The sequence below is a fragment of the Vicia villosa genome, linkage group LG4 (assembly GCF_029867415.1).
Source record: "Vicia villosa cultivar HV-30 ecotype Madison, WI linkage group LG4, Vvil1.0, whole genome shotgun sequence".
NCBI classification, from domain to species: domain Eukaryota; kingdom Viridiplantae; phylum Streptophyta; class Magnoliopsida; order Fabales; family Fabaceae; genus Vicia; species Vicia villosa.
In genome coordinates, this window is record NC_081183.1 from 126,993,537 (window position 1) to 127,011,518 (window position 17,982).

At 39.7% G+C, this 17,982-nt stretch overlaps 1 protein-coding gene across 1 annotated transcript; it reads left to right on the top strand.

Annotated features, from left to right (window-relative positions):
* Positions 1-14,537: 14,537 nt before the first annotated feature.
* LOC131597832 (uncharacterized) lies at positions 14,538-15,719 on the top strand. The gene has a single exon (XM_058870496.1). It carries the CDS (start codon positions 14,538-14,540, stop codon positions 15,717-15,719), a length of 1,182 nt encoding a protein of 393 aa, XP_058726479.1.
* The last annotated feature ends 2,263 nt before the right edge of the window (positions 15,720-17,982 follow it).

The window sequence follows — 17,982 nt, forward strand, 5'->3', positions numbered from 1 at the left end:
GGAGATCACACCTTCTGAAGACAGTAATCTGGAACAACCCTGCTGGGGAATAAGACTTCTTTCGAAAGAAAAATCTTTTTGAGGGATTTGTTGAGGAATGTGTCTCCATTGGGGAAACTTCCTTCTGATGCTGGTTTAGGGTAATGTCCAAATAATTGGGACATGTCCGGAATGCTATTCCTGTTTTTCCTGGTAAACATCAATCATATTCAAATGCATATGTTCATTCAAAATATCATTGGGATGCTCGCGTATTCAAAACAGAAAAAATGAAAATGTTAGTTATAAGCTGCATTGATTTTTGAAAAGGTGCCGTGATAGGCGGATTAGTATAGGGAGACAACAATCCTAGAAGTAGGAAATTGTCAGAAAGTTTTGAAAAGTATTTATGAAAAGAAATAGCTATGTGAGAACGATCCAGTCAAGTTTCAATTCTGCTATTGCCAATCTGTCTTCGAGCATCTCATCCCTCACTTGTTGGAAGAAAGTGATTGGACTGATCGGTGTCTTTGAGGTGTTGAACCTTGTCGGTGAGTAGGCAGCTGAGCGGGACATAGTTGTAGGCTTTATTCCCTAATTTTTGCCTAGGCTGCCCTTTCAGGTTTTCAGCCTACCGGGATTGTATTTGTTTTGTCTCTAATTTTTGCCTGGATCGCCCTTTCGGGTTTTCAATCCACCGAGACGCTCATTTTTGCCTAAGTTGCCCTTTCAGGTTTTCAACTTAGCGAGCTGTATTATTTTTTTTTTTTTAAGCAAAGTACTTTTTGACTATGTCCGCATTCACAGGGTGTGGGAAATCCTCGCCATCCATGGTGGTAAGCAACATGGCACCGCCGGAGAATATTTTCTTGATTATGAATGGTCCCTCGTAGGTGGGGGTCCATTTGCCTCTGGGATCACCTTGTGGTAAGATGATGCGTTTGATAACCAAGCCACCAGTTTGGTATGCTTGACTTTTGACTTTCTTGTTGAATGCTTTGATCATGCGCTTTTGGTATAGCTGGCCATGACAGATAGCTGCAAGTCTTTTCTCATCGATCAAGTGTATTTGGTCGAATCGAGTTTGAATCCAATCGTCTTCGTCTAGATCGGCTTCTTTCATGATCCTTAAGGAAGGAATCTGGATTTCGATTGGGAGAACTGCTTCCATACCGTAGACTAACGAGAATGGAGTTGCCCCTGTTGAAGTACGCGCAGATGTGCGATAACCATGAAGAGCAAAAGGTAACATCTCATGCCAGTCTTTGTAGGTTACTGTCATCTTTTGTATGATTTTCTTGATGTTTTTGTTGGCGGCTTCGACAGCGCCGTTCATCTTTGGTCGATATGGAGAAGAATTATGATGTTTGATCTGGAACTGCGTGCAGAGTTCAGTAATCATTTTGTTGTTTAGATTCGTGCCATTGTCAGTGATGATCCTTTCGGGGATGCCGTACCGACAAATGAGATTGTGCTTGATAAACCTGGCTACCACATTCTTGGTGACAGAAGCATATGAAGCTGCCTCTACCCACTTTGTGAAGTAGTCAATAGCGACCAGGATAAAGCGATGTCCGTTGGAAGCAGTAGGTTTGATTTCTCCAATCATATCAATACCCCACATTGCGAAAGGCCAAGGAGCCGTCAGAACGTTTAATGGAACTGGAGGTACATGCACTTTGTCGGCATATATCTGGCATTTGTGACAAGATTTGGAATGATGATGGCAATCTGTCTCCATGGTAGACCAGTAGTAACCTGCTCTCAAGATCTTTTTAGCCATTGTATGTCCGTTGGAATGAGTACCGAAGGTACCATTGTGTATGTCTTCCATGATTTGTTCTGCTTCCTTCTTGTTTACGCAACGAAGTAAAGTCGAGTCATGGTTGCGCTTGTACAAAGTTCCATTGCTTAGGAAGAATTTGGAGGCAAATCTCCTTAGAAACTTTCTGTCGTTAATAGATGCTCCTTCAGGGTACTCCTGGGTTTCGAGATACCTTTGTATTTCATGGAACCATGATTTGTCTTCCATTTGTTTGGTATCGATCTCATTGCAATAGGCTGGTTCGTCTTGCCTGTAAATGGTGATCATAGGAGCTTCGTCGTCCCAATTGACTTTGAACATGGATGACATGGTAGCTAAGGCATCAGCTAGTTGATTTTCTTCGCGTGGGATGTGTTCGAAAGTGATCTCCTCGAAGTAAGGAATCAAACTCAACACATGTTCTTTGTATGGAATTAGATTTGGGTGCTTTGTGTCCCATTCCCCTTTGACTTGGTAGATTACCAAGGCCGAGTCTCCGTAGACTTCAAGGAATTTGATTTTTAGATCAATTGCAGCTTTGAGACCCAGAATGCATGCTTCGTATTCGGCTATATTGTTGGTGCAATTGAAACACAATCTGGCGGTGAAGGGTGTATGACCTCCTGTGGGGGAAATGATCACAGCTCCGATGCCATTGCCGAGCGCATTAGAAGCTCCGTCAAAAACCATAGTCCATCGGGATCCTGGTTGTTTGTAGTCATTGACTAGCATAATGTCTTCGTCTGGGAAGTCAAAGTTCAATGCCTGATAATCATCTACTGCTTGATGAGCTAAATGATCAGCTACCACACTTCCTTTGATTGCTTTTTGCGAAGTGTATTGAATGTCATATTCTGTTAGGATCATTTGCCATCTTGCAATCCTTCCAGAGAGAGCAGGTTTTTCGAACACGTATTTGATTGGATCCATCTTGGAGATCAGGAAAGTGGTGTGATTTAGCATATACTGTCTTAGTCGGCGAGCCGCCCATGCTAAGGCACAGCAAGTTTTTTCGAGTAGTGAGTATCTTGTTTCACAATCGGTAAACTTTTTGCTAAGATAGTAGATTGCGTGCTCCTTTCGACCGGAATCGTCATGTTGTCCGAGTACACACCCCATTGAATCTTCTAACACAGTTAGGTACATTATCAGAGGTCTGCCTTCCACAGGAGGTAACAAGATTGGCGGTTTTTGAAGGTATTCTTTGATTTTATCAAAGGCTAACTGGCATTTGTCATTCCATCTTTCCACTTGATCTTTCTTCAGTAATTTGAAGATTGGCACACAAGTAGGAGTCATATGGGCAATGAATCTGGCTATGTAGTTTAGACGTCCCAAGAATCCTCTGACTTGTTTCTCGGTACGGGGTATAGGCATTTCTTGAATGGCTTTGACCTTGGCAGGATCAACCTCAATACCTTTACTGCTGACGATGAAACCTAAGAGCTTACCGGATCTTACTCCAAAGGTACACTTGTTCGGGTTCAGTCGCAATCTGTATTTCTTGAGTCTGTCAAACAGCTTGTGTAAATGACTCAAATGTTCTTCTTCGGTGTTGGATTTTGCGATCATGTCATCGACATACACCTCTATTTCCTGATGAATCATATCATGAAATAGTGTTACCATTGCTCGTTGGTAGGTAGCTCCAGCATTTTTTAGACCAAAGGGCATTACTTTGTAACAAAAGGTTCCCCAGGGAGTTGTGAAGGTTGTTTTTTCCATGTCTTCGGGTGCCATCTTGATTTGATTGTACCCTGAGAATCCGTCCATAAAGGAGAATACCTTGCATTGTGCGGTATTGTCAACTAGTACATCGATGTGCGGTAAAGGGAAATCATCTTTAGGGCTTGCCCGGTTCAGATCTCTGTAGTCTACACACATTCTGACTTTCCCGTCTTTTTTGGGTACAGGCACGATGTTAGCTATCCAAGGAGGATAACTTACAACTTTTAGGAATCCGGCATTGAATTGTTTTTCAACCTCGTCTTTGATCTTTTTTGACATATCAGGCTTACTCCTTCGCAGTCTCTGTTTGACCGGAGTGCTTCCTTCTTTGATTGGCAGGCGATGAACTACAATGTCCGTGTCAAGGCCAGGCATATCTTGATAAGACCAGGCGAATATCTCGGCGTAGTCTTGCAACAATTGAATCAGTCTTTGCTTGACACTGTTTTCTAAGTCAGCCCCAATTCTGACCTCTTTCTTTTCTTCGTCACTGCCCAAGTTGATGACCTCAATCGGCTCCTCATGAGGCTGTATGGCTTTTTCTTCTTGTTCTAGAAGTCTTGCAATTTCTCTTGGCACTTCACAATCTTCCTCACTTTCGTCCTCAGTTTGGTAGATCGGATTTTCAAAGTCATGACGGGCAATAGCAGAGTCGTTATTGACTGGATCCAGCGTGTATGTGAATCTGCATGGTAGATATGTGAGTGTGTATGAAGAGAAAAACATAGCTATTTGAAAGCGAATAAAGAAAGAAAAAGGATCACAAAATTTTGAACATGCAAGCATCCCATGATTTTATTGAATGCACATAATCATGATATGACAAACCCTTTTTGTAGAAGGACCGTTGTGCTAAGGCACACGGCTTTCAAGCTCATGGTTCGATTGTTCAGGAACCACTTTTATCTTTGCACAATATACACAAAGAAAACAGGAAATGGCATTTACTCCTGATCAAAGGAGATCACATCCTCTGCTTTCCAGTTGTTCAATCCACCGTTGTTAGCAGGGAGCACCCAGCTGTTCCAGTTGCAGTTGTTCTTTTCGTCTTCCGTAGCATTGATTCCGCTAGTGGGAAAATGCGTAGGTAATTCTTCAGGATAAGTTGGATGATTTGTTGGATATGAGAATCCAGGTGGAGGTCCCTCTATTGGCTGAGCGAGATGCTCGATAAGGCCGTCCCATGCAGTAGGAATGATGTTTTGAATAGAGACTTGTGCATCCTGATAAGGAGTGTACTGTGACAGAAAATAACCTTCGTTGTTTGGCATCTTCCTGGCTTCTTCAAGAGCGAAGTTGTCGTCGTACTGTTCGTCCCATCCAGTCGGGACAATGTCTTTGATGGGAGTTGAAAAGCTCGGAGGAGCGGAATATTTCACCATATAGTCGTATTTGCCGCTGGGTTCTCCTAGCGTGTCCCATACTTCTTTGGGTGGATTTTGATATTGCTGAGTGACGGGACTTGTGATACTTCCGTCATTTTGATTACCCTCTTCTGTTGGAGTAAGATCTTCCAGAGCAATGTAAGAATTCTGAGGTGTGATATACTGGTAGTTGTAACCGTCATTTGGTCCTCCCACAGCATCCCACATTCCCATGGTAATGGGTGGAATTTCGTCTGGATATGGCTGAATGATGTGGTTCAAGTATGTCCCTTCATCATCAATGGCGTTTACTTCTTGGCTGGCGAAGTGTGATATTAACCCTTCAGAGCGAGGATTTTGATCATTCTTTTGATTTTCACCATTATAGCCCAGACCTAGCTTGTCGGACTTGTAGGGTATATCAGGGAGTTGTCCCCATACTGTGCGATCACCCTGTTCAATCATGGCTTTGGCATCTTTGAGAGAAGCCATAGTTGTAGCTGGAGTAGCAGGAATATGCTTGGTGGTAGAGATATCTGGAGATACAACCTCAAAAGCTTGATACGGAGTTTCGATGGATTCGCCCTCCATCTCAACATACTTGTCGTTGCTCAAGTGACTGACCATATATTCTTCTTCGCCATAGACTGTGACAACCTTTCCTTTTACTGGGTATTTTAACTTCTGATGCAGGGTAGAAGTTACAGCGTTTGCCCCATGTATCCAAGGGCGTCCTAGTAAACAGGAGTATGTTGGAAGAACGTCTATTACGGAAAAGATAACATCGAAAGTTTGAGAGCCCACTCTGATTGGGAGCTTAACTTCTCCGTACACCGTTCTTGTTGACCCATCGAAGGCTCTTACAACCACATCACTTGGTTGTAGCACAACTCCTTTGAAGTCAAGTTTTTCCAGTATTACCTTTGGTAACACGTTTAGAGAGGAACCATTGTCTATTAGCACATGAGACAGAGTGGTGCCGTTGCATTCGATAGAGATGTGCAGGGCCTTGTTGTGATTTCTTCCAGCAGGAGTTAGATCCACATCAGAGAAACCAAGACCATTGGGCACTGTAAGACTGGCGACACAATTCTCAAATTGGTCGATTGGGATTTCTTGAGGCACATGCGCAGCTTGAAGGAACTTCATTGAATATTTTAGCAGAGATAACATTGAGATTTTTGAAGCAGTATGCCCCAGTTGTTCGACAATATTGTAATCACTTTTGCAGATGATTTTCAATATTTCGTCCATCTCTTGCTTTGATGGATCCTCAGCAGTGATCTCTACCGGATTTTGAACTGGTTCGATCAGTGGCTCTTTGCCTCGAGTGTTGATATCTGGAATAGGAATTGGAACCTGGATTGGACTAGCAGCAATATTTGGAGAAATTTCTGGTGAAAAGATTCTTCCACTTCTCGTGATCTTGCTAGTGCCTGCAATGTTACTTACAGCTGAAGTAGTTAGTGTTGCGTCCTCTTTAGTCGAGGGATCCTGCTTAACTCCATGAATGTAAACATTAGTGTCATATCCCCATGGGACAGCTTTGTCTGAGGAGTATGGAAATGGAGTTGGTCTAGCAATGACTACTGATGCCACTTTGAGTGTAGCAGAAAGTTTGAATGGAGCCTTGGTAGAGATTTTGAATGGTAAGCTGGAGATCACTGAGACGTCTTCCATTCTTATCCCGTTGGCAAAGACTTTGCCCAACATGTCCATAGAAGGGAGCCTCTCAAACATAATGATACGGCGATCCATGTGTTTTTGAATTCCCATCTTTAGATTTTCACAACCATTGGGTTGGCGTGAGCAATAAAAGCAGTCGGGATCACAACCTGGAAAGTAACCAGCTTGGATGAACTTTCTTTTGACTTCGAGGAGTGGAATTGATACTTCGTTCACATCATAAATGTAAACTGTGTCTATGATAGCATTAACAGTTTTGTCATGCTTTGGCATAGGTGCTGTGATGACATTTGGAGTTTCTGGAGGATCGAACTCAATTTCTCCAGCATCTATCATGTCTTGGATTTTATTTTTCAGGGCCCAGCAGTGATCTGCGTCATGTCCTGGACAGTTTGAATGATAGGCACATGTTGCATCAGGGCGATAATTCAGAGAAGAAGTATTGACATTCTTCGGAGGACCCCTTAATGTGATCAGATCCGCTTTAAGCAAGTGCTGCAATGCCTGAGAGATTGGCATGTTGATTTTGGTGAAAGTTCTTCTTGGTGCATCTGGTCGATGCGTATATTTTGGCTGTTGATCTTTTTGAGGTGCAGATGCGGAGATCATAACTGCCCCTACAGATTGATGCTGATCACTTTTGTGACTTGTCTGAATTTGCGCTGTATTGACCTCATTTCTGATGGGCCTTTTTGTAGTACCAGAGGAGGATCCTACTTGAATTTTTCCATTTCGAATGCCACTTTCGACACGTTCTCCGGTCAGTATTAGGTCAGTGAAACCTGATGATGAACTTCCCAGCAAATGGCTATAGAATGGGCCAGTTAAAGTGCCCATGAACATGTCGACTAGTTCGCGATCAGATAAGGGTGGTTGAACCCTTCCAGCCATATCTCTCCACTTTTGTGCATACTCTTTGAAACTTTCTTTTGGTCCCATAGACATGCCTCGCAATTGAGTACGAGTGGGTGTAAGATCAGCATTGTATTGGTACTGTTTGTAAAAAGCAGCAGCTAATTCTTCCCAAGTATGAACCTTGGTATTTTCTAGCTGGTAGTACCATTCGAGTTGTGTACCTGACAGACTTTCTTGGAAAAAGTGAATCCACAATTTGTTATCTGTTGTATGAGGTTGTATCTTCCTCACATAAGATCTCAAATGTAGTTTTGGACAAGAAACTCCATCATACTTTGCAAAGGTTGGAACTTTGAATTTTGGAGGGATGACAACATCCGACACGAGTCCCAGATCATTGAAATCTAAGCCAGGTATTTTTTGTATTTCCATAGCTTTCATACGATCCTCCAACTGTTGGTATTTGTCATCATCCTGTTCGTCTCCAGAATGATCTTCTTCTTCATTTGAAGAGAGAGAGGGTTTAGCAGAACCCTGGTTGCTTTGATTATCTTCTTGTTCACCATCACCGACTATTTCAGGGATTGGTGGCTTTTTGATCTTTTTGACAGGGATCTTGATCTTCCTTCTCAGGTAACTCAAGCCTGCAGATTCTTTGGGCTTCTTCTTCTTCTTGAGTATCAGGGCTTTTAGCTCTTGTTGCCCCTTTGCCAGTTCCAGAATTGCCACTTGAACTTGGGCATTCTGTACTTCGAGATTCTTGATGCTTGCCTCAGATTCCATCTCTTCTGACGGAAATAAACAGCGAAGAGATGAGAAACCCGTCATGAGAACCTGTTATGAAATGTGTATGACTGGATGCCATGTATGCAATGTGTATGCAATGTATATGAATGCAATGTATGAAATGCAATGTATGAAATGCAATGTGTATGCAATGCATGTGAATGCATGTGTGCAATGTTTTCAAGGATCATAGAGTCTAGATTTGTTAAAGAAGCAACAAACGTTAGTTAATCAATTTATTCTTTTTTCTTTGCCTCATTTGGGCTTACAAGACAGAAAATAAAATAAATGATCTTTCAGGTCTCCCGTGGGCGCTTTTTCTTTGTCCCCAGGAATGCGTTGATTCTTTGTTCTTCTTGAAGCTGTCTGGTGAGCTCGAATAGCCTTCTCTCATAGTCCTGACAGTGTTCTTTGAAGGTGTCTCTTTCCTCTTTGAGTTGAACCCAGGATTTTTGCAACTCTTCCAAGTCAGTTGGCATATCCGGGTGTAGAATAACTTGAGGTTCGTAACCTTCGACTTCTGATTCGATAGTCACAGGTAGAACAGCGGGATAGGGCATCATGAGTTTTTGAGCATGAGTACGCACCCATCTGAGGTAAAGTTCCATAGGAATAGAATTCCATTGCCCCAGAGTTTTGCTTTCTATTCTATAGATACTGTCCCAAGCCTGTATGAATCTTCGTCGGTGTCTGTGAGAATCATTCTCGTAATCAAACACAATGCCACGGATAATCATGTCATGAGGACCGTTGCTTCTTGCATATCCGAATTGGCGTAGAGCTAGAGAGGGATTGTAAGTGATACCTCCTTTAATGCCAAGGAGTGGCACATTAGGGTATTCTCCACAATGATCAATGATAGTAATGTCTCTTTGAAAGAAGTTGTTCCATCGGATATCTGAATGAGATAAAGACATGATTCTGTAAGACCATTGTGCTCTTTGTTCATTTCTCAGTACTGATCGGGGAAGATGACATGTAAACCACCTAGCCAGCAGTGGTATACAGCACATGAGAGTTCCTCGCTTCTTCGTGGTACGAGTGTGTAGAGAGTGTAGGATGTCTCCCAGCAATGTTGGTACCGGGTTGCGAATTAGGAAAAGGTTGATGATGTGTACACTTATGAACTGGTCGGAATTAGGGAACAAAACCAACCCATAGATCAAAAGAGCCATAACTTCTTCAAAAGCTGGATAACTTTTGCTTTCTAGCAGTAGTCGAGCCTTTTCCAGTAAGAATTTGGCAAGCAAACCCTCAACTCCACTCTTTGTTTCCCAATTGGATTTGATTTCTGACTTTTGCAGATGTAAAGCAGCAGCAATGACTTCAGGTTTTGGTTTTCTTTCTAAACCAGTGAAAGGTAATTGATCTCGGATTGGTAATCCAATTAATTCAGAGAATTCTTCCAAAGTGGGTACCAACTGGTAATCAGGAAATGTGAAGCAATGATGTTCAGGGTCGAAGAACTGGAACAGGACCCGTATCATGTCTTCTTCAAACTTTGAGGTAACCAAATGGAGTAGGTGACCATGCTTTTCAGTGAATTGAGCATTCCTGGGGAATTCTGCTACCAAGACTTTGAGTTCAGATGGCACCGTTGAGATATTGATTCGGATGTAATCTCTGGTGGCGGGAGCCATTACCTGCAAAAACAAAAGTAAACTCTTTGATCCTTGAAATGTGTAGTGAAAAATGATGTGTTTATGATGCAAACATGTGGCACACAAAAACAAATCAAACAATAGCCTTAGGTTTAAAGGCTTGCATGAGGTTGATAGGTGATACCCTCCCCTCTGAAGTTGAGTTGGTTGAAAACCTGTCCTAGAATAGTATTCGGGTTCTATGATCCTTGGAGACAACATCTCAATACGGCGCTCGGACGGCCGATCAAGAATATTCCTCGAGGATAACTAGCTTCGATCAATTTCAAAGCTAGCCACTTAATAGGCCACAAGTCAAGTTCAACTAAAAGGTTCTAAGACAAATTAGTGTTAATGACACTTCGGAAGCCTAATATACTCCTTGATCGCTTTCAAGGGATATCAGTATAAACCAAAGTATCACACTAACGATGACTACCAGATCAACCGTATCGGTACATGCCGTACAGTTTCCTTGGTCTATTGTCATATACTTAAGGTATCTCGAGATTCGGGTTAGAATCTTTCACACAAGCAAAGTACCCAAGCAAACCTGTGAAAAGTAAAGCAATCAGATCAAACAATTGAAAACATCGAAATGATCTATACTCTAAAGGTAACCCCTTTTGAAAACATTTTGAATTTGTATTCCCCAGCAGAGTCGCCAGTTCTGTGGACCGTCCTTTCGGGCCATACCCCTCCGTGGGTGGGATACGTGAACTGACTCTTTTTTGTCGATCGGACGCTTTCGCGTCACTTTTGAGAAAGTTTACAGAGTCGCCACCGACCTTTTATTTTATCCAATGAAGGAAAGGTTTATAAAAGAAACAGAAAAAAGACCTTTGAGAGATTCTGGGTAAGGGGGTAGGTTATACAAAGGGAAGGTGTTAGCACCCTTTGTATCCATGGTTATCCATGGGCTCTTTAGTTTGCTTAGCTCATTTGCTTTACTTTTCAATTGATTCGGAATGCTTTACCTGTGTTTTTGAAATACCTTTGCAAATAGAATTTGTAATGATCCTTGTGCGGATATATACAAATGCTTGTTTATCTTTCGAAAGATGTTTTGAAAAGATCGTTAATTTTGTAATGATCCGTGTTTGGATGTATACAAAATATTGTCTTTTGGAAAATTCGTTTTAAAAAACAACAGTGTATGAGAATTTTGTTTGTTTTGGTTTTGAGCAAGCAAACTAGGAGGTCTACCCTGAGTTAGGAGGTCTTTATCCTTGCTCCCTTTAAAAATCTATCCATTCGTCGGATATAAACAAAAGGTTCGATTTTGTACTCGAAACAGTAGAAATGTAACTTTGATTTTGAAAAGAGTGAAAAGGGGTTACCCTAGGAGGTGCAAATGTGATTGTGATTGAATTCAGATATTTATCTTTGAAGTTAGTGATCTGACGGTTCAGTTTTATCTTTGACATACACGCAGTTTATATGGGTGCTGGAAATTAAAATGCGGAAATGTAAAGTGCAGGAAGTAAATCTACGCTATTACATCGATTGTGCGGGAAATGTAAACTAGCCTATTTACATGAATTTGACATCCTATACATTTATCTAGGAATTTTAAATTGCAAGAAATAAAAGGCATATTTTTGTATTTTTGTGATTTATTTTAAATATAATTAATGCATTATTAATTAATTTAAAATAAAGAAAAGATGGAAATATGATTAAACCTAGCAAATAAGTTTAAAAATATGTACAAAATGTTTGTTAATTGATTTTAGAACAAAACTAATTTTTTTGGAATTTTTGAAATTTGTTTTTGGATATTTTAAGTTAATCAAAACATAATTATGCAAATAATTACACAAATAATTAAAACTTAAAGAGAAAATTATCTTAAATATGTACAAAATTAGTTTATGATATATAAACAATATTTAACACAAAGAACAATTTTTTTTATGATTTTTTGACTAATTAAAATAATTAATAAGCAAATATACAAATACATACTAATTAATTATGAAATTTGAAATTTTGAAGAAAAATAAAATATTTTTGTTTCATAAAATAATATATTATTTTAGAAGTTTAAAATATTTTTTGTGGAATTTTTGGAAGTTTTTAACTATTTTTAATTAATTTATCAAAGAAACTAAAATAAAAATAGAAAATAAAATTAAAAATATAAGGATACTGATCTGGTGTGGCAATTAATGAAGGAGCATGGTGAGCTTGCATGTGTGAGGCGTTGGATTGGCTTTGAGATTGATCCAAGGGCACAGATTTGTAGGTGCATGGTATGATGGTGTACACTGAATCCAAGGGGATTCAAAGTCTTTGCAGGGGCCCACGCTGGATTGACCAGCGAATAAGATTTGAGGGAAAGGCCACCTTGGCGCGCTGAAAAGTCAGACGAACCACGCTTGGACGCGTGGTCGTCTTCAACCTCCAGAAGTGAGGTTTTCAGCTTCAAATAGCGGGGGTTTTTAACCTCCCCTATTTGGACGTTAAAATTCCAGTTTTTTAACAACCTATGAACCTGCAAAAAATACGAGTTAGCAATAGAAACAAGTGACCCAGATCCACTAATTAGAGTGTCCTGAATCCAAATATGTCATTTGTTTTAAGGTTTGAAGCTCCTAGCTATGGATACGAAGAAGATGAAGCTTAAACACTCATGGACTCGTTTTAATGGTGGAGCCTGATCCTCACGTTGGAACACTCATGCTAAGGCCCAGATCACACATATAGGTCCCCATAAGGATGTTAGGGTGGTTAGTTTGCAGTGAAATTAGTTGTATATACAAAAACGAAAATAAAGCTCATATGTACATGAAGAGCTTTAAGTGCTTTATACGACTCTCATATGTCTATATTTAGAGCTCAATCTTACTCTATAATGTTTGAGGAGATGATTAGAAGTGTTTATTGGTATTGATATTGATTGGAAATTTGAATTTGAAAATTACAAAGTATATGCAAATTTTGAGAATTTTTGTGATATTTCTTGCTATACTCTTGCCCTATTTCGTGTGTCCCCCTTTTGCTGAAGTATGATGCTTCTTTTATAGCCCAAAGTTGCTTGGAACTCAAGCTAAGAAGCTTTGTTGTCTTTGTTGAAAGTTTGATTTTTAAAATATTAAAAATCTTTGAATTGTTGACCAAGCTTGACTCCATTCAATGCTCTTGTCTTGCTCTTCAATTCTTGCAGAAAAAATGAAGATTCCTTGAAGTGAGTCATACTTGGAGGCCAAGCAACCATTATCCATGCATTTTCCTTTTAATTTTAATCTTAAAGTAAGATAAAATTATGCAAAAAATGGCCAATAAAGATGTGGGCTTTGTCTTGGTCGTGGGAGGCCCATAGTAACATGGCAAAGATGTTTGGACCATAAAAACTTGGACTCATTTGGAAAAAAAACATTTTTGAGCAATGTTGATTTCATGCATTTTCCCAAAATTTAGCCAACTTCAACAAGGTGTAAATCCTTCAATTTTTGTCATATGAAGGAGATCTTGCACTTTTTGGAAACCTCAAAGAGTCCTCTAACCAATGTCTTTGGTCTCATATCAAAATGATTTTTGGTTCTCCTTGTGTGTCTATTTGAAAAAAGTGTCTTTTTGTTGACTTTGAAAATGACCTGTAATGTCTTTGGCCATATTTTTCAAATGGTGAATGCTATGACCATGGGATCAATTGCATTTGAAAGATAATTGAATTTCCTTCAAAATGAGCTTTGGTTGACATTTTTTGGATGAAGGATGAGAGAGTTATGATCAGTCAAAGTTGAGTTGACTTTTCAGGCAAAAACCCTAATTTTGAATCTTAGGGTTTTGTTGATTTTTGATCTTTCCTTGATGAATTGTGATCATCCAATGATCAAATGTTGAATCCTTTGACAAAATATGGACTTTGACAAAAAATTTCATTTTTGACTGTCAGTTGACTTTTTTGGTCAAACGGGTCGTCTGTTGACTGTTTGAGCTGCTGACGGTGCGTCTGAGTGAATTGAAGTTTGAAAATTTGTATGATGGTACTTTGAGATGTATGGATGTATATGAAATCCATTTGAGCTCTCAAAACTTGTTGCTCCTGTTAAAACAAGAAAAACCCTGATTAGGGACTGTCTGTATAGGAGGCAGTTAAGCGTACCTGATTTTTGTGCAGTGTTGAGTTTCCTGCTTTTGCGCCTGCAAAAAGATTTAACCCTGCATGAACTGTGTTAGTACTATTTATCTGTAAAATAAATAAATAGTATTTGTGAAGTAAAGAACAGTATTTGGCGTTTGCGTAAGAATAAATTCCACTGTAAGCCAAGTTACTGTGTAAGAAAAATTCTGAAAACCAAGTTCTTCATATGTCAGGATATTTTGAAAAAATCCATGTTTATATGAGACTCTTAATTTTCATATTGAAACTTTCCTGAAAAAAGAAGTGGGCAAATTTTGGGGTATAACACCATCCTTCTCCGTCCAAAACCTGGGGGTGCATCAGGTGTTGTAGGATCCTCACAATCTTCAGAAGGCTCTTCTCTCTGTAGCAACACACAGGAAGGTCGAGGTAGATTGAAGAACGGTAACGAAGAGGATGTGGCGGATAAGGTATGGCATGAACTTTCTCAATTAGGAATTTCAGGGGGGGGATCGTGATGAATTATATGTTGAAGCGATAAGAGGACTGGAACTTAGAGACATAGAAACCATGAAGGCAAGGAGGGTGAATAAATCAGAGGTTAAATGAATATCTTATTTTCCAATATCAGAGGGTGCAATAGTGCTTTGAAGAGGAGGAAACTCAGAAGTATCATAGCTAAAGGCCAGCCTGATGTGATGTTCTTACAGGAAACTAAAATCCAAAATATGTCCGAGAGTTTTGCAGAGAGTCTATGGGGTAATGAGAATATTGAGTGGTCGGCTAAAGATTCCAATGGGGCATCAGGAGGAACTATCATATTGTGGAAAAAAGGCTGTATCGAACCGTTATTTAGTTTCAGAGCTGAGGGTGTCTTGGGCATAGGTGCTGAACATAAAGGTCAGCTTTATTCCTTTGTTAATATCTATTCTTCGTGTGCAATGATTGGCAAGCGAAAATTATGGTCAGAATTAGTAGAGTTAAAAAACAGATTGGCTGGCAGTTGGTGGTGCATTGGCGGGGACTTTAATTCAATAAGAGGCAGAACCGAAAGAATGGGAAGGTGTATGAACACCAGAAGCACAGAGATGGAGGAATTCAATGAATTTATTGACTTGTTGGACTTGATTGATGTTCCTGTGGTGGGTGGCAGATTTACATGGTCTAATAAGGAAGGGAATGTAAGAAGTAGATTGGATAGGTTCCTATTATCAGACGGTTTAATTGACGATTGGAAAATTGTGGGTCAGAAGGTGGGAGATATGGATATATCAGACCATGTTCCAATTTGGTTAATTGCAAATGACAAAAACTGGGGACCTAAACCCTTTAGGGTTAATAATTGTTGGTTTGAGAACAAGGATTTCAAGAAGTTTGTAGAAGAAGCTTGGAACGATGTGTCTGTTGCAGGAAGACAGGATTTTGTAATGAAAGAGAAGCTGAAATTGCTCAAGAGCAAACTAAGAGTATGGAATATAGAGAAGTTCGGCTGGATTGATCTTAAAATAGAAGAGGCAACGGCGAAGATAAATAGGAGGGATCATTATCAAGATGGCAGTGGACAAAGGGTAGGAGGCGGGTTGGAAGATGAGATTAAGAAAGCTAAGGATGATCTATGGAAACATTTGTCTTTGAAGGAAAATCTGTTAAGACAAAAGTCTAGGAAAAAATGGATTAAGGAGGGCGACCAAAATACTAAATATTTTCACCATTCGATTAAAGATAGGAGGAGAAGAAACAATATTGTTGCGGTTACAAGTGTTGGTGGAAGATGTAGAGAGTATTAGAAAGGAGGTGCTGAAAGTGTTTGCAAGTAGATTTAAAGAAGGCAATGCAGCAAGACCATCATGGGACAGATTAACTTTCAATGTTCTGTCAGCAGTAGATAGATTGTTTCTGGATTCTGAATTCACAATGGAGGAGATCACCAAAGCCGTATGGAACTCCGACGGTGAAAAAAGTCCGGGGCCAAACGGGTTTAACTTCAAGTTCATTCAAGAATTCTGGAATTTGTTACAGGAGGATATTCTGAAATTTGTGAAGGAGTTTCATAGGACAACCACTTTATCAAAAGCAATCACGACTTCTTTTATTGCGCTTATTCCCAAAAATGCTAATTCTCAAGGTCTAAACGAATACCGCCCAATTTGTCTGGTGGGTTGCCTTTATAAAATAGTTTCAAAGCTGCTGGCCAACAGATTGAAGACGGTTCTAGGTGGTTTAATTTCATCATCTCAATCTACCTTTGTATCGGGTAGGCAGATTCTCGACGATGTGTTATCACTAAACGAAATTATTGATTTAGCGCGCAAGGAACAGAAGGAATGCTTCATTTTCAAAGTGGATTTTCAACAAGCGTATGACTGTGTCAATTGGAATTTTCTGAGAGAGTTATTTGTGAAATTCGGATTCGGTATTAAGTGGTGTCAATGGATGGAAGCTTGCATATTCAACAGCTCTCTCTCAATTCTCGTCAATGAAGCCCAACTAAAGACTTTTGGGCGGAGAAGGGATTAAGACAAGGCGATCCCTTATCGCCGTTTCTTTTCACTCTCGTGGCTGAAGGTCTCGCTGTTATGTTCAACAAGGCGGCTGAGTTAGGAAGGTTTGATGGTTTTCAAGTGAATAGCAATTTAAATGTGAGGATTTTGCAATTTGCCGATGATACGGTCATCGTGGGCAGAGGTTGTTGGAAAAATCTATGGACTGTAAAAGCTATATTCAGAGGTTTCGAATTAATATCGGGGCTGAAAGTGAACTTCAGTAAAAGCAAGGTCTATGGTGTGAATTTACAGGAAAGTTTTATGGATAATGCGTCGCAATTTCTATCTTGCTGTAGAGATGTTTTGCCTTTTATGTTTCTAGGCATTTTTATTGGCTCTAATCCACGAAGATGTGAATCGTGGAGAGGCATATTGAGCAGCTTAAAGAAGAAACTATCTCTGTGGAAGTCCAGGCTATTGTCAATCGGTGGAAGAGTAACTTTACTTACTTCGGTGTTATCGAGCATTCCTATTTACACAATGTCCTTTTTCAGAGCACCCGTTAAAATCATCAAAGAAATAATTACAATCCAAAGCAGGTTCTTATTGTCATACCCAAATTTTTGACCCTAAGATCATACATCATTTGCATATCAATCATCAATCAAGAAGTTTTCAACTTAGAACTCTACTTGTGATGTTGTGTACAATTCATTTGCAAAGGAATCATCAAACACCAATGTTTTTCTTGTATATGTTGTTTTACTAACCAAAATACCAAAAATATTGCCTTGTGCTTTTGTATGTTTGTGTTTTGTAGGTATCAAGTCAAAGTATCCTTCAAAAAGGGTAATTTTCAACAATTTCACTGTGCAAATCGATTTGCATAAGGTGTAAATCGATTTACACAACTGATTTTGCCTAGATCTTGCTTCTGCCATTAGTGCAAATCGATTTGCATAATGTGCAAATCGATTTACATAACTGTTTTTGCCCCTGATTTTTCCTTTTTCAGCAATGTAAATAGATTTGCATAAAGTGTAAATCGATTGCACCAGTGCGAATTTGGAAAAATGAAGGCAAATTTCAGCTTTTGGAAGTGTTGACATCATTTGCAAGCATGGGAAGCATGACTTAGCTCTTGTATTTGATTGCCTACATCATTTGATCATAAACCCTCATGTGATTGCATCAAGACCATTGGATCTCTTTTTTTGGCTCCAAATCCATCTCCCAAGCCTAATTCTATTTTCCAATCCTAACTCCAAACCACAAAAGTTCCCAAGCCTAGCTCCTATAAATTGAGCCATTCCCCTCTTTATTTTTCAAGCTTTGATAGCCAAGAAAACTCTTGCTCTTTCTCTCCTCACCTCTTCCAAACCCCTCACTCAAAGCTCTTGTTTCTTCCACAAAAATTAGTGAGTCACATCTTGAACCTCACTAATTTAGAGCTAAACCTCAACCTAAACACTACTTTCTTCATCAATTGTGAGAGATCAAGGCTTGTGGTTGTGTGTTCTTGAAGGAGATTCAAAGTTTGTGGAAGATTTGGTAAAATTCTAGATCC